Source organism: Lissotriton helveticus, chromosome 10 (assembly GCF_964261635.1).
Source record: "Lissotriton helveticus chromosome 10, aLisHel1.1, whole genome shotgun sequence".
Lineage (NCBI taxonomy): Eukaryota > Metazoa > Chordata > Amphibia > Caudata > Salamandridae > Lissotriton > Lissotriton helveticus.
The window spans coordinates 638,416,970-638,442,384 of NC_136071.1; the positions used below are offsets into that span (position 1 = coordinate 638,416,970).

Below are 25,415 nucleotides of genomic sequence, written 5' to 3' on the forward strand. Positions count from 1 at the left end.
TATTCCAACTCCAGTAAAATGAAAAACAGGGAAGGTGCTGGACAGTGATCCAATATAATTTACTATTCCAACTCCAGTCAGGTGAAAAACAGGGAAGGTGCTTCACACTAACCATATACAATTTACTATTCCAACTCCAGTCAGGTAAAAAACAGGGAAGTTGCTGGACACTGACCATATATAATTTACTATTCCAACTCCAGTCAGGTGAAAAACAGAGAAGGTGCTGGACACTGACCATATATTATTTACTATTCCAACTCCAGTCATGTGAAAAACAGGGAACGTGCTGGACAGTGATCCTATACAATTTACTATTCCAACTCCAGTCAAGTGTAAAACAGGGAAGGTGCTGGACACTAACCATATACAATGTACTATTCCAAATCAAGTCAGGTGAAAAACAGGGAAGTTGGTGGATACTGACCATATACAATTTACTATTCTAACTCCAATTAGGTGAAACTCAGTGAAGGTGCTGGACAGTGACCCAATATAATTTACTATTCCAACTCCAGTCAGGTGAAAAACAGGGAAGGTGCTGGACACTGACCATATATAATTTACTATTCCAACTCCAGTAAAATGAAAAACAGGGAAGGTGCTGGACAGTTATCCAATATAATTTACTATTCCAACTCCAGTCAGGTGAAAAACAGGGAAGGTGCTGGACACTGACCATATATAATTTACTATTCCAACTCCAGTAAAATGAAAAACAGGGAAGGTGCTGGACAGTTATCCAATATAATTTACTATTCCAACTGCAGTCAGGTGAAAAACAGGGAAGGTGCTGGACAATAACCATATACAATTTACTATTCCAACTCCAATAAAATGAAAAACAGGGAAGGTGCTGGACAGTTATCCAATATAATTTACTATTCCAACTGCAATCAGGTGAAAAACAGGGAAGGTGCTGGACACTAACCATATTCAATTTACTATTCCAACTCCAGTCAGGTAAAAAACAGGGAAGTTGCTGGACACTGACCATATATAATTTACTATTCCAACTCCAGTCAGGTGAAAAACAGAGAAGGTGCTGAACACTAACCATATACAATTTACTATTCCAACTCCAGTCAGGTGAAAAACAAAGAAGGTGCTGGACACTGACCATATATTATTTACTATTCCAACTCCAGGCAGGTGAAAAACAGGGAAGTTGCTGGACACTGACCATATATAATTTACTATTCCAACTCCAGTCAGGTGAAAAACAGAGAAGGTGCTGAACACTAACCATATACAATTTACTATTCCAACTCCAGTTAGGTGAAAAACAAAGAAGGTGCTGGACACTGACCATATATTATTTACTATTCCAACTCCAGGCAGGTGAAAAACAGGGAAGGTGCTGGACAGTGATCCTATATAATTTACTATTCCAACTCCAATCAAGTGAAAAACAGAGAAGGTGCTGGACACTAACCATATACAATTTACTATTCCAACTCCAGTCAGGTAAAAAACAGGGAAGGTGCTGGAGACTGACCATATATAATTTATATTCCAACTCCAGTCAGGTGAAAAACAGAGAAGGTGCTGGACACTGACCATATATTATTTACTATTCCAACTCCAGTCAGGTGAAAAACAGGGAACGTGCTGGACAGTGATCCTATACAATGTACTATTCCAAATCAAGTCAGGTGAAAAACAGGGAAGTTGGTGGATACTGACCATATACAATTTACTATTCTAACTCCAATTAGGTGAAACTCAGTGAAGGTGCTGGACAGTGACCCAATATAATTTACTATTCCAACTCCAGTCAGGTGAGAAACAGGGAAGGTGCTGGACACTGACCATATATAATTTACTATTCCAACTCCAGTAAAATGAAAAACAGGAAAGGTGCTGGACAGTTATCCAATATAATTTACTATTCCAACTGCAGTCAGGTGAAAAACAGGGAAGGTGCTGGACACTAACCATATACAATTTACTATTCCAACTCCAGTCAGGTAAAAAACAGGGAAGGTGCTGGAGACTGACCATATATAATTTATATTCCAACTCCAGTCAGGTGAAAAACAGAGAAGGTGCTGGACACTGACCATATATTATTTACTATTCCAACTCCAGTCAGGTGAAAAACAGGGAACGTGCTGGACAGTGTTCCTATACAATGTACTATTCCAAATCAAGTCAGGTGAAAAACAGGGAAGTTGGTGGATACTGACCATATACAATTTACTATTCTAACTCCAATTAGGTGAAACTCAGTGAAGGTGCTGGACAGTGACCCAATATAATTTACTATTCCAACTCCAGTCAGGTGAAAAACAGGGAAGGTGCTGGACACTGACCATATATAATTTACTATTCCAACTCCAGTAAAATGAAAAACAGGGAAGGTGCTGGACAGTTATCCAATATAATTTACTATTCCAACTGCAGTCAGGTGAAAAACAGGGAAGGTGCTGGACACTAACCATATACAATTTACTATTCTAACTCCAATTAGGTGAAACTCAGTGAAGGTGCTGGGCAGTGACCCAATATAATTTACTATTCCAACTGCAGTCAGGTGAAAAACAGGGAAGGTGCTGGACACTGACCATATATAATTTACTATTCCAACTCCAGTAAAATGAAAAACAGGGAAGGTGCTGGACACTGACCATATATAATTCACTATTCCAACTCCAGTCAGGTGAAAAACAGGGAAGGTGCTGGACACTGACCATATATAATTTACTATTCCAACTCCAGTAAAATGAAAAACAGGGAAGGTGCTGGACAGTTATCCAATATAATTTACTATTCCAGCTGCAGTCAGGTGAAAAACAGGGAAGGTGCTGGACACTAACCATATACAATTTACTATTCCAACTCCAGTCAGGTAAAAAACAGTGAAGGTGCTGGACAGTGACCATATATAATTTACTATTCCAACTCCAGTCAGGTGAAAAACGGGGAAGGTGCTGGACACTGACCATATATAATTTACTATTCCAACTCCAGTAAAATGAAAAACAGGGAAGGTGCTGGACAGTGATCCAATATAATTTACTATTCCAACTCCAGTCAGGTGAAAAACAGGGAAGGTGCTGGACACTAACCATATACAATTTACTATTCCAACTCCAGTCAGGTAAAAAACAGTGAAGGTGCTGGACACTGACCATATATAATTTACTATTCCAACTCCAGTCAGGTGAAAAACGGGGAAGGTGCTGGACACTGACCATATATAATTTACTATTCCAACTCCAGTAAAATGAAAAACAGGGAAGGTGCTGGACAGTGATCCAATATAATTTACTATTCCAACTCCAGTCAGGTGAAAAACAGGGAAGGTGCTGGACACTAACCATATACAATTTACTATTCCAACTCCAGTCAGGTAAAAAACAGGGAAGTTGCTGGACACTGACCATATATAATTTACTATTCCAACTCCAGTCAGGTGAAAAACAGAGAAGGTGCTGGACACTGACCATATATTATTTACTATTCCAACTCCAGTCAGGTGAAAAACAGGGAACGTGCTGGACAGTGATCATATACAATTTACTATTCCAACTCCAGTCAAGTGTAAAACAGGGAAGGTGCTGGACACTAACCATATACAATGTACTATTCCAAATCAAGTCAGGTGAAAAACAGGGAAGTTGGTGGATACTGACCATATACAATTTACTATTCTAACTCCAATTAGGTGAAACTCAGTAAAGGTGCTGGACAGTGACCCAATATAATTTACTATTCCAACTCCAGTCAGGTGAAAAACAGGGAAGGTGCTGGACAGTTATCCAATATAATTTACTATTCCAACTGCAGTCAGGTGAAAAACAGGGAAGGTGCTGGACACTAACCATATACAATTTACTATTCCAACTCCAGTCAGGTAAAAAACAGTGAAGGTGCTGGACACTGACCATATATAATTTATTATTCCAACTCCAGTCAGGTAAAAAACGGGGAAGGTGCTGGACACTGACCATATATAATTTACTATTCCAAATCCAGTAAAATGAAAAACAGGGAAGGTGCTGGACAGTGATCCAATACAATTTACTATTCCAACTCCAGTCAGGTGAAAAACAGGGAAGGTGCTGGACACTAACCATATACAATTTACTATTCCAACTCCAGTCAGGTAAAAAACAGGGAAGTTGCTGGACACTGCCCATATATAATTTACTATTCCAACTCCAGTCAGGTGAAAAACAGAGAAGGTGCTGAACACTAACCATATACAATTTACTATTCCAACTCCAGTCAGGTGACAAACAGGGAAGGTGCTGGACACTGACCATATATGCTTTACTATTCCAACTCCAGTCAGGTGAAAAACAAAGAAGGTGCTGGGCACTGACCATATATTATTTACTATTCCAACTCCAGGCAGGTGAAAAACAGGGAAGGTGCTGGACAGTGATCCTATATAATTTACTATTCCAACTCCAATCAAGTGAAAAACAGAGAAGGTGCTGGACACTAACCATATACAATTTACTATTCCAACTCCAGTCAGGTAAAAAACAGGGAAGGTGCTGGAGACTGACCATATATAATTTACTATTCCAACTCCAGTCAGGTGAAAAACAGAGACGGTGCTGGACACTGACCATATATTATTTACTTTTCCAACTCCAGTCAGGTGAAAAACAGGGAACGTGCTGGACAATGATCCTATACAATTTACTATTCCAACTCCAGTCACGTGTAAAACAGGGAAGGTGCTGGACACTAACCATATACAATGTACTATTCCAAATCAAGTCAGGTGAAAAACAGGGAAGTTGGTGGATACTGACCATATACAATTTACTATTCTAACTCCAATTTGGTGAAACTCAGTGAAGGTGCTGGACAGTGACCCAATATAATTTACTATTCCAACTCGTGTCAGGTGAAAAACAGGGAAGGTGCTGGACACTGACCATATATAATTTACTATTCCAACTCCAGTCAAGTGAAAAACTGGGAAGATGCTGGACAGTGATCCAATATAATTTACTATTCCAACTCCAGTTAGGTGAAATACAGGGAAGGTACTGGACACTGACCATATACAATTTGCTATTCCAACTCCAATTACATGAAAAACAGGGAAGATGCTGGACACTGACCATATATAATTTACTAATCAAACTCCAGTCTGATAAATGTCAGGGAAGGTGCTGTACACTAACCCTATTTAATGTAATATTCACACTCCAATATTGTAAAATTCAAGTAATGGGCTGAACACAAATACATTATAAATTACTATTCCCACTCCAGTCAAATTAAATTATGAGAAGGTGCAGAATAATAATCATATCAAATTTACTAATCCTAATACCATAAATGTACTTTAAAAATACATTTTTTACGTCTCAATCTTTATCTAATTACCCATATTAAACAAACCTCACATTAATATATTACATTTTTTAAGTTAACAATTTATTTAATTATTTGAAATTTCTAAGAATTTTTTTATTATAATAATGTAATTTTATAATTTCTGAAAAAAATTATAAATTTACTAAAAAACAAAATGATTCTGAAGGTCAATAATCACCATTAAACAATTATCACCATAAATAATTTCTGAATTTTTTTTTTAAAAAAAAATAATTTAAAATGTAAATTTTGCATATAATGAAAAAAAATTTTTAGCATAATATTGAAAAAAATGTATAAATATTTTTAATAATCCCCACCCTTATCCCCTAATAAAGCAACATCTCGCTCCTAAAATAACATAAAACATTTTTAAAATTTCAATTTATTTTTATTTAAAAAAAAAATGTTTTAAAACAATCCCTACCCTTATTCCCTAATAACCCAACATCCCGCTCCTAAAATTTATAAAAAATGTAAAAATTTATTTTAAAAATTTAAATTAAATTCCTACATTTTCAATACATTTTATTTTTAATCATTTTATTATTATTTTAAAACACTCCCCACTCTTATCCCCTAATAACCCATCATCCCGCTCCTAAAATTTATAAATATTTTATTAAATTTTTATAAAAAATGTAAATTAAATTCTTAAATTTTCAAAAAATACATTTTTTTATTATTAATACTTTAAAACACTCCCCACCCTTATCCCCTAATAACCCAACATCCCGCTCCTAAAATTTATAAATATTTGAATAAATTATTTTATAAAATTTAAATTAAATTCTTAAATTTTCCAAATATTTTTTTAATGATTTTATTATTATTTTAAAACACTCCCCACCCTTATCCTCTATTAACCCAACATCTCGTTCCTAAAAAAACGCATAAAATACACAACTAAATTAATTATTACATTTAAAATATTATAAAAAATTTACACATTCTACAATATTGACACTTTTTTATATTTTTTTTATTAACATAAAAAAATCGATATTTTTGCCCATCTATATATTTTTTTCGATATTATTTACATGCTATATATATTTTTCGATATTTTCAACAACACTAACTATTCGATATTAACAGTACACAATATTTTTGATTCAATATTTTTTACTTCGATATTTAATTAGTGAAAACTATGACGATATTTTTTACATCGATATAATTTCTTTCGATATTTCTATACAAACGATATTTTTGACTCGATATTTAGTCCATTCGATATTTTGCCCAGTTACCGATTTAGTACTTAGACCAATGCTTTTGCGAGTTCTCTCCAAAGTGAAGGTGCCAAGCTATCTGCTTTGCAATATAGCAAGACTACATTAAAAAACGATGTGCAGGTCAGGTTTGGTAGCACAGTTGTGTTGACTGATCCAGTCCCGGTGACCAGAGGAGTCATGCAAGGATGCGTATTGCCCCTCATGTGTTCAAACTTAATATTAATGGTCTAGTAAACCTTTTAGACCAGTGTGAAAATGACTTGCCCAGATTGGCAAACTTGAGGGTTCCAGCCCTCATGTTCTCTGATGCTACATTTCTTCTCTCCTAACCCCCCATGGGACTCCAAAAATCATTGGACCAATCTGAGTGTTTCTGTAAAATTATAGGTCTATAGATTCACTTTGAGCAAACCTCAGTATATGGTCCTGAACTCTGGGCATTCAACCAGGGCTAATCCAACATTAGCAAGGGTTCTGTTAGAGCGGGTGCGTACCTTTGTGTATCTAGGTATAACATTGACTGAACACGTGGGGTGGCAAGCACACATTACGCAGCTTAGATTAAAAATGGTACAAGTGGAGGGAGGAGTTCTTATGATGTAGCGTAGCTTACAGTTTTTCCCTACTAAGCCAGCTTTGCTGATGTATAATCACCAGGCACTGACGTCAGCCTCATATGGTGCAGAGCTGTGGGGGCATCTGGGTGCAACCACATTAGTTAAGGTGGAAAAGCAAGTTAGTAGGTCTACCTGTAAGTACTCCCCTGTTCCCACTCAGGCTAGATTTTGGGCTGAGAGCATTTCCTGGTACAATCGGACTGTGCCCCGTACTGTACTGGAGGAGGATCTGGGCTATCCCAGAGCTTCTCCCTTATTGGCAAGGGTTAGAGGAAATACTATCTCATGCAGGCTCTAGCAAAATTCTCTAGATTAAGTATGTAAAAGCCACACTAACCAAGATGGGGGTCTCAAGTCTATAGAGTGCCCTTGGTGAGATTGGAGCTATCTCCAAGTCCTTCATTAAAACTGCTTGTTGGCAACATAGAGACTCACTTTTACACACCCAAAGAAGACATGGTTCTCTAATACTCTCCTTCCTCGCAATTAAGGCCTCCTTCATATTAGAGGATTTTCTGGATGAGATAGAGCCTCCACTAGCTAGACGACTGTATCTACAATTCTGGTATGGGACCTTGCCTCCTCCATTCCATTACTGCCATGTGAGGACAATGCCCGCTGAGCAGCAGTGCCCAGCCTATGCTGCTGTAAATTAAACTATTGAGCATTTCATGTTCTTCTGCCCGGCCTTCATGAGTAGCAGGAGGTGATGGATTATTCCACTGTGTTGGAATCTGGGCACTAGGTAGCATAAAAAAAAAGCCCTCAGGATAATGAAATTTGATACTAGTAAGCCGTTGGTCTTTCCTCTCTCAATACCTGAGGGGAGTGTAGAGAGCTAGGCAAAAAGTGTGCATCATCCTGGAAAATCTGCATAGTGGCGATCCGTCAAGTGTCTAATGTGAATATATTAAGATAACCGGTTGTGAAACATTTTTCATAATAGCACAGTAACCTCAGCTAGAGTGCCTATGAATTTTAACTGCCAGCTGCGGCTCTCTCCTCTTATCTGTGTTTTAATTACTTAATGTCTGAAGGTTAGTGATTTGTTCATTCAATATTCAATATTCTTATAACAATGTAATGTCTCCTGCCAGAGCGTCACTTGACGCTATCTTGCTGTTCCTGACTAACACACCATTTCATGCCACTAAGTATTTACTGTCTGAACTCTACTGGGGGATGTATAGCATGGAAGGATGTGTATGTTAATTATAAATGCAATTTCCAGGGTATGATTAATTTGTACCATATGTTTTATTGTATGTTTTATTGGTTGTATGTGCTTTTATGGCTTAGTGCCGAAATAAAGATCTTTGATCATTTTCATTGGATGGCTGGAACCTGTATTCTCCATTTTCCATATGCAACTCAGTAGGGTTTTTGTGTCCTGGACACATGGGCAAGTTTGAATAGCACATTGCTTGCATGGCAAGGCTTAGATGTACATCCTTCTGTTATGATCCTAATGCTTTATTCAAGCTTCAAAAGGAACTACTATTTGTGTCCTCTGTGATGAGCAAGTTACTTACCTTCGGTAATGGCTTATCTGACAGGATCTAGCCACAGATTCCTTATCTTAGAATCCACACCAGGTCCCAGACTGGATCCAGATTTTTATTTAGCAGTACCTCTGTGCATGGCTAGAGCGACTCCGTAGCGATGTTTCCTCAATGTGCAGTCAACTGAGTCCATATAAGCCTTTAACCGAAGCGCTGACGTCAGTTTCTACTGGGACTCTTTTTGCGCCAACAACGCAGAGCCACTTAGACAAAGATTCTGGAAACTGTGTGCCAAAAAAATAAATGTCTGGTATTAACAAGTATTGATTGAAATAACTGTATTAGTATGCTAAGAGGGGATCTTGGAGACAACAGGGCCCTTATCTCGCAGAGCAGGGAGGATGGATGGGTCAGTAAGGAATCTGCATCTAGATCCTGTCTCTACCACATAAAGCGTTACCGAAGGTAAGCAACTCATCTGATAGAAACACATAGCCACAGATTCCTTATCTTAGAATCAGATACCCAAGCAAAACCATCTTTGGAGGAGGGGCTGTGAGCTGACCTACCAAAAGATCCCCAAATAAGAGAAGCCAGCCCAAAAAATAGAAAGGAGCCCGACTATACAAAATAATGATAGGTGGAGCAAGGATGCTCACTGAAAGGACTGACCTCCAAGAAGGTCTATGTGAAGCACATAGGGAGTAGAAAGCTATAAGACCATGAGAAACACAGTATAGAACCAGTAAAATAGGCGGCCCTAAAAAAGGGATGCAACCTAAGATCGTAAAATGCCAAGGGTGAAAGACTATAGTTCATAGAGTCCAAGCTCAAAACTAAATGGAAGGAGCTTACACAGCGTGCTCAGCTGCAGCAAACACATACAACGAATAAAAGCACCCACTGATCGTCAATAAAACTACCCTGAGAAACAGATTTTGAAAAACGGACCTCCGATTATAGAATGATGGAGAAAGAGAGAACAATGAATGCTAAAGAGCATCGCTAGAAAAACAACAAGAACAGTAAAAAGAAGCTGCTCTTACACTGAGAACCTTGGCAGATATAAGCATCCTCCGGAATCATGTAACGGAGAAGCTCATTAAAGAAAAGGAAAGAAAGAGACCAGTACAACCAAAAGAAGGGGGAACCAGGTCACCAAGAATGGTGTAGGTAGAATTCAGCGACATACACCGTACAGAAGGCCAAACGACATTATGGGCAAAACACACACACATATATATACCTGAAGTAGAACACATCTACAATACATTTATTCAAGAGATATGTATATGCATGCAGATACATATATATCCAAAGATAAATGTATATTAGGAGATATATGCATATAAAAAACTTAGGGATATAAATACATAACGAAAGATAGATATTTCCGTAGACACACAAGTCATACAGAGTAGAGCAAAAATATATACACTCACCCACATCCTCCTCAAGTGAGCAGGAGGACGAAGAAGTGGAGGAACGAAAGACACTCCTAGAACAGAGGTAACCAAGGAAGGACAGAGACAGAAAAACAAAGCTGGAAAACAGCAACACAATACCACATAAGAGTAGGAAGTGGAAGGCATCTCCCACTAGACTAAAACAATGGCACCTGTCCAAGAACCAACTGAGGTAAAGTGCCATCAGGCAATTACAAGTTAAACAAAGAATAACCGCATGTGGAAATTCCACCATGAAGAAGACCACCGCCAGGGTGAAGCAAAAGGCTGGTGGACACTAAGGGCATCACAGCCAATTTTGACAATCACACATTGGCCAACCCATGGAAACTTGAGAAACGGGTAATAAACCTGGCCAAAGCTCCATGGAAGCTTGAGAAACAGGTAATAAACCAAACCAAAGCTCTAGACGAAAACTGGGAGTACAGAGTTTGAAGAGGACAAACTCCAGGAAGGAGAAAAAGAATTGAATGACAGTGCAGAAGTACATAGTTGGACAAAAGTTAGGATATGCCAAAAGAAAAAGTAAAGAAAATACACCACCAAAAAAAGGGGGGAACTGAACTCCTCCCAAGGAAGGGAAGGAGAATAAAGAGAAAGTAGCACCCTACATAGAAAATCAACGCCAATAAAGGCGGAAGTGGCATTCTAAGCTATGAGGGAGACATCATTATCCCCACCTACGAGAAGGAAGAGAAGATATAGGAAAAGAAAGGGAAACCTAGCCTCTTGTGAAATAAGGATACCAAGACATGGATCCAAACAAGCAAAGGGACTGGTGTTCCAAGAGGAACAGAACTGAAGGGAACAGCCCACAAAAACAGCTACCCCATAGTTGCGATGGCTGATATGTATAAACAGTCCAACCCTCACCCCCTTCAGGAAGCAACAGCAGTTGCTATAACCCAATTAGGCAGGTAAGAACACCTAGAAAGTAAAAATAGATACAAAGAATATCAAACTGCTGAGGATTAACAGCATCAGGAGCATAATAAAGTAGAAAAAGGCTTACACAAAAAGATGGTACCCAGGCACAGGTTGAACTAATACATCAAAAAGATACCGATCCTCAAGGGCATAAAAGAAAGTGAATACACCTTAAGGTGTAGGTGGACTTGTGGAACCTTGGACCTGAACGAATAGGCAAACAGAAGACCAGTATCAGAAAATCTGTGTCCCACAGAGGAAAACAGAACAAAGAGAAGGTCAACCCCAAAGCAGGTCGTAGACTGGAATGAAAGCTACCCAGGCCAAAGAGTCTGCCCGCCTGTGGTACAACTATCGCCCATATGGAGGTAAGTTGGTACAAAAGGGGGTGGTGATGGACGGAGCATCTAAACCAATCAAACACTCGCACCCAGTCAACAGATCTGGGTTGAATCCATCACCGTTCTTTAGCCCACTCTGCCACCCCAGTTCAGACATGGCCATATGCAAATCAGTCTGGCCCTGTGCCTCATGGGAACAGTCCAGCCCGAACTGCTAAGCCATGCCTTCCCTGGACCGGATTCAAGCTTCCTAGGACCGGTTTCTGACATTACAGCCGTCTTCAGCCAGGCTTGCTTAAATCCAGTGGCAAAGTGAGCAAGGGACTCACGTCTGAGCATACCCTGCCAACTTATGGCGAACAAAGCGGTACAAAAGGGGGTGGTGATGGACAGAGCATCTGAACCAATCAAACACTCACACCCAGTCAACAGATCTGGGTTTAATCCATCACCGTTCTTTAGCCCACTCTTCCACCCCAGTTCAGACATGGCCATATGCAAATCAATCAGACCCTGTGCCTCATGGGAACAGTTCAGCCCGAACTGCCAAGCCATGCCTTCCCTGGACCGGATTCAAGCTTCCTAGGACTGGTTTCTGGTATTACAGCCGTCTTCAGCCATGAGGCACAGGGTCCGACTGATTTGCATATGGCCATGTCTGAACTGGGGTGGCAGAGTGGGCTAAAGAACGGTGATGGATTAAACCCACATCTGTTGACTGGGTGTGAGTGTTTGATTGGTTCAGATGCTCCGTCCATCACCACCCCCTTTTGTACCGCATATGGAGGTTAGGAGCATGGAAAAAATGAAGGTGAACTCCCTGTAAGGGATGCTAAGTGTAGAAGTATCTCACAGAATGCCCATAAGGCATACAAAACAAAATCCCAGAAAACCGGGAACAAGGCTACAGTGCATCCGCACAACATAAACAGAATACCCACCATAGCGCAAGGTCTCGGGTAGAAAAACTCAAGCGGCAGAAAGAGCCTGTAAGAAAAGGCTCCCATGAGGCTGCAAAGTAAGATATGCTCCGGATGGCTGAAAACAAAACCTGTCACTGACAGCATAAAATCGAAGAAAAGCACCTGGAGCAAACAGGAACACTACACTGGACGTAATCCTAGAAAGGAGAGAAGTACTCTGCCTACGAAGGCTAGTAGGAGACTAACAAGGGGAAAGAAATTTGCCCAGAGAAAGCTACAGAGTTGACTCCATACCACCATGACTATCTCTGAACTGGCATAAAGCTGCATCGGCATGCGTGCCAAGAAGGGTGGCACCATCAAAAGGAATGTCAATCAAAGTGGTTTGCACAGCCTCTGAAAACCTGGAGCTACTCAACCATGCACAGAGACATAGAGCTACGGAAGAGGCCATAGTCCGGCCAACAGAATCAGTGGTGTCCATACCACAGCGGATGCTAAGTTTTGCAGCTTGTAGCCCATCTTGTGCCAATGGAAAAAGAGCATTCCGGGCGTCCTCCACAAGAGAGAGCAAGAGGCGATTCACTGAGTCCCACAAGGTGTGGGAGTAGCGGGCGAGGACACAAAAAGTGTTAAGAGATTGCAGAGCAGAGCTAGAAGAAGAGAAAGTACACATCCCACATGCGTCACGTTTCCTGGCCTCTCTTTCCAGAGGGACATGAGGGATAAAATCAATATTTTGGGTGGCTACAGCAGCCTGTTCCACGAAGCTCTGATTAGGTGAATGTCTAAGACGACAGGACTGGTCCTCCGGGGCCGGGCTATGTCTGTAAGAAATGGAGCTATCCACGGGGAGCCCTGTTTCAGGTTTAGCCCAAGCTCCAACCTGGATATCCAAAAGACATTCACTATAAGGAAGGACAGACTCTACGTTAGTCTAGTCTTTGATGTAGAATGCCAAGTAAAGGGTCGGTTGACAGTTCCAGAAAAGGAAGTTGCAAATCCAATGCAACCATTGCTCGATTGAGCATGTCCACTAGAGCGGAGCTCTCCTCCATAGCCAACCCAGGAATAGATAGGAGGCTGTGGAATATTACAAACCACTGGCGTCACTAAAGTCAAGTAACCAGCTAGACTGCAACCAAGGGGTTGGAACCAAGTCCGAAATGGGATAGGGACACACCACACTTTCCTTATTACCTCCACAACCATGCTCCACAGAAGGGGAAAACTGAGAAAGTGCTCCAGAGAGCAGAGAAAGAGTCTGGGATAGTCTACTCCATGGGCGCCGCATCTGACGCTGTAACCGAAGCTGGTCGACGCAGAGAAGGCAACACCTCAACATCTGAAGGAGCGGCATCGATGGCACAACTATCAGAACCAGCCGACAAGAGCCTGACGCCGACATCTGAGTTAGCAAACCAGAAGCGGTCGCTCAAGGTGGTAGCCTCGAGGGGCTGGGCACTGGCGTCGCTATGGTTTCAGAAACCTGAAGCCGAGGGAGAATACACCAGCAGACACACAGGCACAGCCTCATGCACCTCTGTGGGGCCCAAGGGCGCTCCAAGGAAGGTGAGGACCCAAAAATTGAATGGATGGATTGATAATATTTTCTCATCTGGGTCAAAGTCACCCCAGGATAGGTGGGAGGCGCAGGACTGACTCATGCCCATACACTTCAACTGAAGAGCGGGGACCAGCAGCAGGCAACAAAGGCAGGTGATGCCGCTACTTCGAACGCCTAATCCAAGACTTAACCTCTGGACGTTGATTGAGAATGATGCCCACGGGAACGGTTAAGAGAGTAGACGCGCAGTCAGTCAGTGGAGCGCGCATGGGACTGAGGAAGACTAGAAGACTTCAATGACTGTGACCTCTGCGCCACTATGAGCTTCATGCGACATTCTCTTTGCACCTTCGGTTGGAGCTGACGATAAGAGTGATACTCGTCGGAGACATGGTACTCACCCAGACATCACATGCAAATCAAGTGAGGGTCCGCTGCGGACATTTATCGTCCACAGTGCTCACATGGCATGAACTCGAGGACATTGAAAGAGGGTAGAAAAAAGGCACAGTGCCCCCTCGACAAAAATGCATCAAGTAGGCCGAAAAACGGGGGGAGGAACTGCAGTTCGGATCCGTGTGGCTAGCACAGAAAAGGAGTAACTGACGTCAGTGCTGTCGGGGGAGGGCTTATATGGATTCCGTTGACATCACATTCGGGAGGCACCGTCACTACTGAGTCGCTCGACGTCTTCTACTAACGCACAGAGGTACTGCTGAAAAAATATCCGGATCCAGTCTGGCGCCTGGGGAGGATTCTAAGATGAGCAATCTGCGGCTAGATGTCTCTATCAGATTATATGGTTAGTGTGATTTTAAAGACTCAGTGCAGTTTCTTGCTTTCTGCAGGCCGGTGCGGCCTAGCTCCCAACTTTGTTTTATACTTTTCGTCTTTGGAATGAGAGATTTAGGTTAGTTCAGAAGCTACAGCCTCAGTCAATTTATTTCCTACCATTTAGAAAGTGTTCTAAATCAACAATGGGCAGAGCTCTTCGGTGTTCATGAATTCGATGCTGGAAAACTTGAGTTGTAAGTAAGAGTTAGCGACCTTCTTGAATATGTTATTGCCTATATATAGATTTTCCCTTTATCTGTATTTCACTTTTTTTTATAGGTTTGACCTACTTGCAAAATTTAAATTTTGAACGAATAGTCATGTGCCAGCTTAATCCTTTGAAGATTTGCCTGCCTCTTGTGGTTAACTTGTTTGCTGGTTTTACCAGGTTTGTAAAGATACATTGTTGTTTGCCTTATAACTGTTTATGCACAGGAAGGAACTGCGATTTAAATTTTATCCACTGAATGTTTAACAACACTCATAAGTTGAGTCACAATTTAGCACAGTTCAGACAAGAGTTGAATAGGATCTACTTAACTATTACCGTTTGCATTCCCAATCATAGTGGCAAAGTGTCCCTTCATTATGACTGCCACCCTTGCATAATGTTTAATGTGATTGCAGAACGTTGGGATGGGATTTATGGGGTCTTTGGCGAGGCACACACATATAGAATTAAATGAGTAGGACTATATAGTAACGTGATAGGATTACACAATAGATGGAGTTTTCAACCTAGGGTTTCAATTAATATCATTGTTAACTTATGCTTTGCCCCCATTGTCTATCTGAAGTCACTTAAACCTAGAAGTGGAAACCATCCAGTTATCGACATCTACCCATCAATAATTTTATGATTAAAAATAGTTGGTAATTTTTGTTTGATTGTTGTATACTTAATACCTAAATAGTGCTGCCTTTGAAAAGTGTTTCTGGTTCAAATCTTTAAAACAGACCATTTCCATTATCTGTGTTGGTCACCATATGTTCAAGACAATGTTAATTTTACATTGTATGCACTTGTACAGAGAAAAGTTTGTTAATGTATATTTTGTTTTGTTAACTAACTTTGGTTTCTAGAAATACAACATTAAAACATCCTCAATAGTCACATGGAGAACTAAGCTACTCTTCAAGGACCTATTTCTGAATAAAATGTTCTTGACAATAGCCACCATTGTATGCTCTGCTCCCCTGCCATAATAGAAAGTTATCATTGAACCAGCAGCACATACATTAAAGTAGTTGTGATAAATGCTACATTGTTTTAGCTATCAAAGTACTAATAACTTGTACCACTGGAGTTGTGGGATTGGTTTGCATTCATTTTGAATGAAACCTGTGAATGCAGAGAACACAAGCCATATTTAAGGTGATACCCACAATTCTTGAGTGGTTCAGTGGAAGAAATAGGCGGTCGTAGTTGCTATTGAAGCAGCTCTTGGCGCGGATTTGTAAATAGTTATTTTCTAACGTTTTCATGGATCAGAAAACCTCACAGACACTGCAGTGAAAGACAATGTCACAAAAGCGGCAAGCCCATCAATGCTTATGGAAAACAATGTAAATATTCTTTTTAGGTCTCGGCCTGCGTAGACTGCGCTTGCGCAGTCTCTCTGGGCGAGAAATTATATCTTAGAGTAGGGAGGTAAACGAGCCAGCTCTTCTCCATTGGCTGGCTTCGTAAACGGTGGCCAGCCATTGGAGAAGAGCTCTGCCTGTCACTCTAAGCCCCGTCCGTTTCGGATTGAGGGGCGTGTTTTTTGCTGTCCTTTCTGTCCGTGACGTCATCCGTCACTCAACAAAAAACACGCAACAGTCTGAAAAGGACGGGGCTTACATCATCGGCATCAGCCCTGGGGCCGCTGATACCACGAAGAGGCAGCGCTTGGATTGGGCCGCCGCGGCAGGCTTGCCTGAGGAGCCGCGCAGTCATTGGCTGGCTGTGGGAGGCTCGTCCCGTGAGGCCGTGCTGTGATTGGCCCAGCCGGGAGCGGTGACTCCTGCACCCCGGCAGCCCCGTAGGTGGCCGGAAAGTGCCTGAGGGGGTCCCCATAGCCCGAGGAGGAGTAGACGGGGATCTGCCCGAGGAAGAACTCCTGCCCAGCAGGAGCAGGCAGAGACACCGGAAGGCAGAGTTCACGAAGAAAGCGCTCATCTGGAGGACGGAGTGGTCCGTGGCTGCCTTTATGATTTGTTGTGTTTTATAGGGCAAGTGCTTTAGCTATTAGTACTTTATCGGAAATTGGGTTTTAGCTGAAGGGGGGGTGGCTGCCTGCCAGTGAGAGACAGAAGGAAACAGAGCCATCTGATCAGGACGATGACCAAGAGCCCGAGCTTGCAAAACAGCACCCATGAGGCGAGCTGCAGGGCAACGGGGACCCCCTCATCACACCAGCAATCTTCCTTGTACACACAACCAGAACCCCTCCTAACCAAATATGCGTCGCTGCCACAGATAAATCGATAGCTTCCAGGCTGGCCCGGGGGAAGGAAGGAGCTGCGGGGGTGGTGAAGTAAATGGGCTTGTCTGGAAAGTCTTGCACTTCCCAAATAAAACCAAATGAAAACCAACCCATGTGCTGTAATAGAGACCGTTCAAACGAGCTTTATTTATTTACTTATTACAAACAGAGGGGTCCCAGACTAGGGGAGACAGAGAGATATTTATAGAAAATAGAATAAATATGAAAACAAATGAAAAAGAAACAAATCAAGAGTACGATGTTTTTATTCACAAAGTACTGAAACCTTATTATTAGTTGTTGAGTCACATCTAAGGTTTTTCACATATTTATTAAGCAGTTGTGCCCACATATGCAAGAAGAGGGATTAGGAGAGGGGTAGTGCAGTGAGGGGATTCGTGGAAAATAGAAAAGGAAGGAATCTTCATTCAAGTGACAAATAAATTCAATTTTGTATACAAAATATGTGAAAAACCTTAGATGTGACTCTACAACTAATAATAAGGTTTCAGTACTTTGTGAATAAAAACATCGTACTCTTGATTTGTTTCTTTTTCATTTGTTTTCATATTTATTCTATTTTCTATAAATCTCTCTCTGTCTCCCCTAGTCTGGGACCCCTCTGTTTGTAATAATTTTCTACCCAGGTCCCAGTGACTCTAATTGGGTTAACCCTGTTAAATATAACGTTTATTTATTTACTTGCGCTCTGGTTCCTAACATGTTTAATACACATGTTAAAAAACATAAAACCCCCAACCCCTCAAAAGCCTCAACTAGAACTGCAAAAGCTTATTTTTGCCTATAGGATCCCCCTCCAATATAACACACCCACATGCATCCTTAAACATACCCGTCCATTCTCGCGCACGATTATTGTGCGGCTCGGCGGTCCTATGGCCTACATAGGTGTCCGACTTCTGCCTTTAATTATTCCGCAGAATCTATACCCGCCACTTGAGCCTTAAAAGCCGCATTGGGTTTCGGTCAAGAGCTGAGAAATGTGTTTATTGATTCACACCGGCAGCAAATGTCTCCAGGCAGGAAATAAAATGCTCTTTGTACTGCACGTTTTATTCTCCACGTGTAAACGCCAGCTGACCTGGGCTTCTAAATGTTACTTCACACTCGCCTTGGTAAAAAGGCGAGTGAGAGAGCCGGTGTACCCCACGCCCTGGAAAAGTATTTTATTTGATGTATTTTACTGTTCTGGCTGGGCTACATTCGTTTTCCCAGCCCGTCTTCTTTTAGGCAACCATCTGTACTGTATAAAGTAGACGACACTCTGGTGAAACGGCCTGCAAAATTGGATAAGCCTGCCCGATTGAACTTTCGAAGTACAAAGGCCTTGGAGTGGAAACAGTCATGTTTTGTAGAGATTTATAAAGGGAGCCGGGATCCTTGCAGGAAGTCTCCCTTCACGCCCCTCTGGAGGCGGTTCCCACACCCCTAAAATACATGCTGGGAGAGGCCTGGCAAAGTAGTAAGTTGTTGCTAAAAAACGGTGTTTGCTCTTAAGGAAGCAGGATGCCTGCGGAACCGCCTCTGCTCTGGGGAAACTGCGAGCCGAGAGCGAGGAAACGGCTGCGGCGTGGAGGAAACGGGCCCTTCTGGGCGCATTTCAGCCCCGTCTTCCTCTGACCTGCGTCGATCCGAGCCCTGCGTCCCCTCGGAGGCCAGCGAGGCCTCGAGTATGCAAATGTTAAGACAAAGGGTTGAAGCAAGGTAGGAGGTGAAGTGAGACAAAGATAAAGCGCGGGGAGTCTCGGTCCGTTCAGTCAGGGGAAGAACATGAGATTTAAAGGATACCAAGCGAGCAAGGAATGCACAGGAGAGCAGGGCTGGGGGGGCCAGCTCCTTTAGAGAGTGCTTTAGTCTTGGAGGTCCTTGGAGCATGCCAGGTGTGGCTCTGTCCGTGTGTGGCTCTGTCTGTGTGTGTGTGTGGCTCTGTCTGTGTGTGTGAGTGGCTCTGTCTGTGTGTGGCTCGGTCTGTGTGTGTGTGTGTGTGTGTGGCTCTGTCTGTGTGTGTGGGTGTGTGTGGCTCTGTCTGTGTGTGTGTGTGTGTGTGTGACTCTGTGTGTGTGTGTGTGTGTCTGTGTGTGTCTCTGTCTGTGTGTGTGTGGCTGTGTGTGTGTTTGTGTGTGTGTGTGTGTGGCTCTGTGGAGAAGTGTGGCTCAATGATTAGAGCGGCAGACCCTGATGCAGAGGTCTGGCCCAGGACCAGGGTTCAATTCCCGCCTCGGCGGGTCTTGGGCTCAATTTCCTCGGACCTGATAATTCTCGCCTTGGTGCTTATTCTAATCATGGGTCCCACTCTGCAACTCTGGGCAATAGCTTGCTTAATCTCCACAACGGCCCCAACAGCGCTGGGATGCCTGGCTTCACCTTGGGGGTGCCCAGGAGTGGACATTTCACAGGGAAAAACCAGGAAGGGTTCCACAGCGGTATGCGTACAGCGCCAGGAAACCCCGGTTGGGGTATAAGTGCGCTTTACAAGTACAAATTCATTTCATTTCTGTGTGTGTGTGTGTGTGTGTGTGGCTGTGTGTGGCTCTGTGTGTGTGTGTGTGTGTGTGGCTCTGTGTGTGTGTGTGGCTCTGTTTGTGTGTGTGTGGCTCAGTGTGTGTGTGTGGCTCTGTGTGTGTGGCTCTGCCTGTGTGTGTGGGGGGGGCTCTGTCTGTGTGTGTGTGTGTGTGGCTGTGTGTGTGGCTCTGTGTGTGTGTGGCTCTGTCTGTGTGTGTGTGTGTGGCTCTATGTGTGTGTGTGGCTCTGTGTGTGTGTGTGGCTCTGTGTGTGTGTGGCTCTGTGTGTGTGTGGCTGTGTGTGTGTGTGGCTCTGTGTGTGTGGCTCTGTGTGTGTGTGGCTCTGTGTGTGTGTGGCTTTGTGTGTGTGTGTGGCTCTGTGTGTGTGGCTCTGTGTGTGTGGCTCTGTGTGTGTGGCTCTGTGTGCGTGGCTCTGTGTATGGGGCTCTGTGTGTGTGTGTGTGGTATGTGTGTGTGGCTCTGTGTGTGTGTGGCTCTGTGTGTGCGTGGCTCTGTGTGTGGCTCTGTGTGTGTGTGTGTGTGGGTGCGTGTGGCTCTGTCTGTGTGGGTGGGTGCGTGTGGCTCTGTGGGTGGGTGCGTATGGCTCTATGTGTGTGAGCAAATGCAATAGGTCTCGCATTTGTGAGAGATTAAGCTATTTGCATTGTGAATGACAATGCTATTTATTTATATCTTTTAAAAACAAAAATAATGTCATGAGCAATACCAATAGCTCTAACTTTAACAAAGACTAGACCATTGCATTGTAAATTCTTGTTTTACTTTACCTATGTTGACAGATTTTAATGTCCTGCGTAAGTGGGACATTGGTAGAGTTCAAGTTCAAGTTCGGGCATTTGTATAGCGCACTACTCACCCAGAGGGTCTCAAGGCGCTTGGGGAAGGGGTTCATTATTTGTCGAAAAGCCAGGTTTTCAGTTCTTTTCTGAAGGAGATGTGGTTCTGAGTAAGGCGGAGGTGGGTTGGGAGTGAGTTCCAGGTCTTGGCAGCCAGGAAGGAGAAGGACCTGCCACCCATGGTGGATTTCCGAATGCGTGGGACTGCGGCGAGGGCTTGATTGGACGATCTTAGTTGGCGGTTGGGTTTGTAGAAGGACAGTCGAGTGTTGAGGCATTCGGGTCCTAGATTGTAGAGGGCTTTGTGTGCGTGGGTGAGGAGGCGGAAAGTAATTCTTTTGTTGACGGGGAGCCAATGAAGGTCTTTTAGATGTCCGGAGATATGATCTTGGCGCGGGATGTCTAATATGAGTCTCGCTGACGCGTTTTGGATACGCTGGAGTTTTTTCTGTAATTTTGTTGTGATTCCGGCGTAAAGTGTGTTACCATAGTCCAGTCGGCTCGTGACCAGAGCATGGGTGACAGTCTTTCTTGTCTCGAGTGGGATCCAGCGGAAGATCTTTTTGAGAATGCGAAGGACGTTGAAGCAGGAGGACGAGACGGCGTTGACTTGTCTGGACATCGAGAGAGAGGAGTCCAGGATGAAGCCCAGGTTGCGTGCGTGGTCTGTGGGTGTGGGTGCTGTGCCCAGAGCGGAAGGCCACCAAGAGTCGTCCCAAGCTGAGGGGGAGGATCCTAGGATGAGCACCTCGGTTTTGTCTGAGTTGAGTTTTAGGCGGCTCTGTTTCATCCATTCGGCTACTTCTTTCATGCCTTCGTGAAGATTGGATTTGGCTGTGTTGGGGTCTTTGGTGAGGGAAAGGATTAGCTGGGTGTCGTCGGCGTAAGAGATGATGTTGAGGTTGTGTTGACGCGCGATGGAGGCGAGAGGACTCATGTAGACGTTGAAGAGGGTGGGACTGAGTGAGGATCCTTGGGGTACGCCGCAGATGACTTCGGTGGCCTCTGAGTAGAATGGGGGAAGTCGGACTCTTTGAGTTCTCCCAGCGAGGAATGAGGTGATCCAGTCCAAGGCTTTTCCTTGTATGCCGATGTTGCTGAGGCGTTGTATAAGGGTGCTGTGGCAGACTGTGTCGAAAGCGGCGGAAAGGTCGAGTAGGATGAGGGCCACTGTTTCACCGTTGTCCAGGAGTGATCGGATGTCGTCGGTCGCTGCAATGAGGGCGGTTTCGGTGCTGTGTTTGGCTCGAAACCCGGATTGAGATGGATCAAGGGAGTTGTTGGATTCAAGGAAGGCAGCGAGTTGGCTGTTGAGGGCTTTCTCGATGACTTTGGCCGGGAATGGGAGGAGGGATATGGGTCGGTAGTTTTTCAGTTCTGAGGGGTCTGCTGTGGGGTTTTTCAGAAGGGCGCTGAGTTCGGCGTGTTTCCAGCTTTCTGGAAAGGTGGCAGAGTTGAAAGAGCAGTTGATGACATCGCGGAGTTGGGGTGCGATGATGGAGTCAGCTTTGTTGAAGATGTGGTGGGGACAGGGGTCAGAAGGCGAGCCAGAGTGGATTGAGTTCATGAGGCGAATGGTGTCTTCAGTGGTGATTGTGTTCCAGGCACTGAGGTTGTTGGTAGGGGGAGTAGGGTCTGGAGGGGGTGGGGCGGGTTGATCGCTGTTGTGGATGTCGGCAATTTTGTTGTAGAAGGAGGATAGCGCGTCGCAGAGGTCTTGGGAGGGAGTGATGTCGTTGGATGCTGCGGTGGGGTTGGTGAATTCTTTGACGATATTGAAGAGTTCCTTGCTGTTATGGGTGTTGTTGTCGAGACGATCCTTGAATGCTGATTTCTTGGCGGATCGAATCAGTTGGTGGTGTTTGCGGGTGGCTGCCTTGAGGGTGGACATGTTGTCGGTGGTTGGGTTATTTCTCCATGTTTTCTCCAGGGTGCGGCATAGCTTCTTGGAATTTTTAAGGTCATCATTGAACCAGGGAGCCTTTTTGCTGGTTGATTTGATCTGGTGCTTTTTCAAGGGTGCTAATTCGTCAGCGCTGTGGGTGATCCATTGCTTGAGATTGGTGGCCGCTTGGTTTGGGTCCGATGAGAGGGTGGGGGGGTTTTGGTTGAGTGATGTGAGGAGTTGTTCGGAGGTGATTTTGTTCCAGTTTCTTCGGGGAATAGGTTGTGGGCTGTTGTGGGTCAGGGTGGTTTTGTAGCTGAAGTGAACACAGCTGTGGTCCGTCCAGTGGAGAGCTGTGGTGCGATCGAAGGAGATGTGTTTGCTGGAGGTGAAGATAGGGTCGAGCGTGTGTCCGGCTACATGGGTGGGGGTGTCAACAAGTTGTTTGAGTCCGAGGTTGGCCAGGTTGTCCAGAAGGGTGGTGGTGTTGCTGTCGAGTATGTTTTCAAGGTGGTAGTTGAGGTCTCCTAGAAGAATGTAGTTTTCGGAGGCGAGGGCGTGCGGGCTGACGAAGTCCGAGATGTCATTGCTGAATTGAGTGCGGGAGCCTGGAGGCCTGTAAATGAGGGTGCCTCTAAGGGTGGTTCTGGGGTCGGTGTAGATCTGAAAGTGGAGATGTTCGGCGGTTATAAGATTGTCGTCGAACTGGTTGTGATTTTGATGGTGTTTCTGTGGACGATGGCGAGGCCTCCTCCTGTTTGATCGGTGCGGTCTTTTCGAATAATCTTGTAAGCGTTCGGTATGGCTATGGCGATGTCGGGAGCAGAAGATGTGTTCATCCATGTTTCAGTAAGGAAGGCGATGTCAGGTGACTCAGTGTCGATTAGGTCCCAGAATTCTGTTGCATGTCTGTGGACCGAGCGGGTGTTCAGTAGGATGCACTTCAGGCCGTTGGGTTCGGAGCTGTGTGTGGAGGACGTGGGTTTGGTGAGGGCCCTGAAACAGTTGAGCTTGCAGGAGAGGCAGGCGAATGGGCCGTGGGTGCGTCCTGGGGTGGCTTCGCAGCAGTGTGGTGCGCGTCCGGGGTTGAGGGCGAGGAGAGTAGCGGCATCATATGTGATTCTAGGGGGTTGGGTGCGGCGAGGACCAGGGGGACTGGCACTGGGCGCGGTCCAGGCGCGGACGGGCGTAGACGGGCTTACCTTTGGCGCACCTTCGGCGCGCATGGGGCGCGGCCGCTGTGCGTGAACGCTGCGCGTAGGGACATCGGTCATATATGGATAGTGGAGGGGGAGGGGCGAGGGCGGAGCAGCTGGGAGGCGGGAGGCGGGGTGGATATCCGGGGAGGGAAGGCTAAACAACAACAACAAGAGACTAAACAAGATGGCAGTCGGCCAAATCCAATGCAGAGATGGGGGCACAAAGTATTAATGACACGCTCAAACTAACAAACAAATTCGGGCACAGACAATCAAATCAAATTATTGAAAGGCAAGGCAATGCAGACAAAGCTCAGCGTTACAGCACGTTATGGAGGCTAGCGCTGTGTAATTATGCTAATTGGTGCAAGTGGGACAAGCGCTACGCTGCGAAACAAACTGCGCAACTACTGAGGTGTTGGAGCGCTATGGGAATGATTAATTAAAGATGAAATCGGGCGCTATGGGAGTAAGTGATTGAGATCCGGTGCAGCTCAGAATAAATCAAGGCAGGGAATAATAATTAATTAATATCGGCCGCTATGCAAGTCAATAGTTGAGATCGGGCGCTGTGGGAGTAAATAAAAGCAATCGGGTGCAGCTCAGAGCAGCTCAGGGCAGGTTACAATACCGCACTTAGGTCGGGGAGGCAGCTTGAGGTGGAGCGACCGCGTCTGACGAGTCAGGAGTCAGGTAGAGGATAGTCTGTGTTTATAGGAAGGTCATTGAAAAGGCTCACTGTTTCTCGTCATTTCTCGATCGTAGCTACAATGTGTACAGAAACTACTTCCTACATTTATAAATTCAATGTTTTCTACTATAAATACATTTGTATACATGATGTTTTGAATCTGTGCACTGTGTTTTTTCACAGGAAGTACCAGTTAGTTTTCTGCTACACCATTATTGAAAGGAACAATAGACAATTGATCCCAGTTGTTAGAAGCAGCTCTGGTGGAGACTCTGTACAGATGTGTGTAAATCCACTGGACAGTTTTTTCCCCTTCGATCCCTGCATTCTTAAAAGGTAAACTTTTATTTATGTATAAATCTGATGTAGATCAGACTGCGAATGTCAATCTGCTTCCCGGACTCAAACTCCATGGAATCACTTCTGCCTGTGAGAAATGCCTAACATTTGGATGCCTGAGTGTAAAGGATCTCCGAAACAGTTGTCTGTATAGATTCGTATTTAATGTTTCCCTTTGGTTCCCACGTGGATGTGAGATTTAATGTAAAAAACAACGAACACTTCAATTTCGATTCAGATAGAAGAAATGCTATGACACAAGGGAGGCTGAGATAGCATTGCTTTTTTTTTTTATTTAGATACTGGAATAATACGAGTTTTGAAACTGGAGGATTCCCGTTAGTTCATCTTTACAACATAGATCAAACGACCACTATTTCTACCTACGACAAAATAAGTTTGTGTGATATTTTAGTGATATATTATGGGGTTCTGAAAGGTTTGCTTTTGACGAGTACAAACATGGCTTCAAGGGCTTCTTTAATTCATGTTAATAAAGTTAAAGGGGTCTGTGGCAGAACTCTGATGCTTTTATATTACATGTATTTTTCTATGTAAATTGATATCTTGGCTATGTTCTTCATTTGGAGGTAAATCTCAAATTTTAATGAATGAAAAATTAGAAAACCTTTTGTTCAACTCATTTTGTTGTTGTCTATAATATGTAATATTTTACAAGGAAAGTATGAAAAG

At 43.8% G+C, this 25,415-nt stretch overlaps 1 protein-coding gene across 2 annotated transcripts in view; it reads left to right on the top strand.

Annotated features, from left to right (window-relative positions):
- The window catches only part of RRN3 (RNA polymerase I transcription factor RRN3), a 423,539-nt gene that overhangs the window by 287,769 nt on the left and 110,355 nt on the right, over positions 1–25,415 (top strand). For both annotated transcript variants that reach the window (XM_078663171.1, XM_078663172.1), the window contains exons 15-16: positions 15,041–15,149; positions 24,567–24,719. In XM_078663171.1, coding sequence (XP_078519297.1) covers positions 15,041–15,149; positions 24,567–24,719 — 262 coding nt within the window. The remainder of the gene's footprint in view (positions 1–15,040; positions 15,150–24,566; positions 24,720–25,415) is intronic.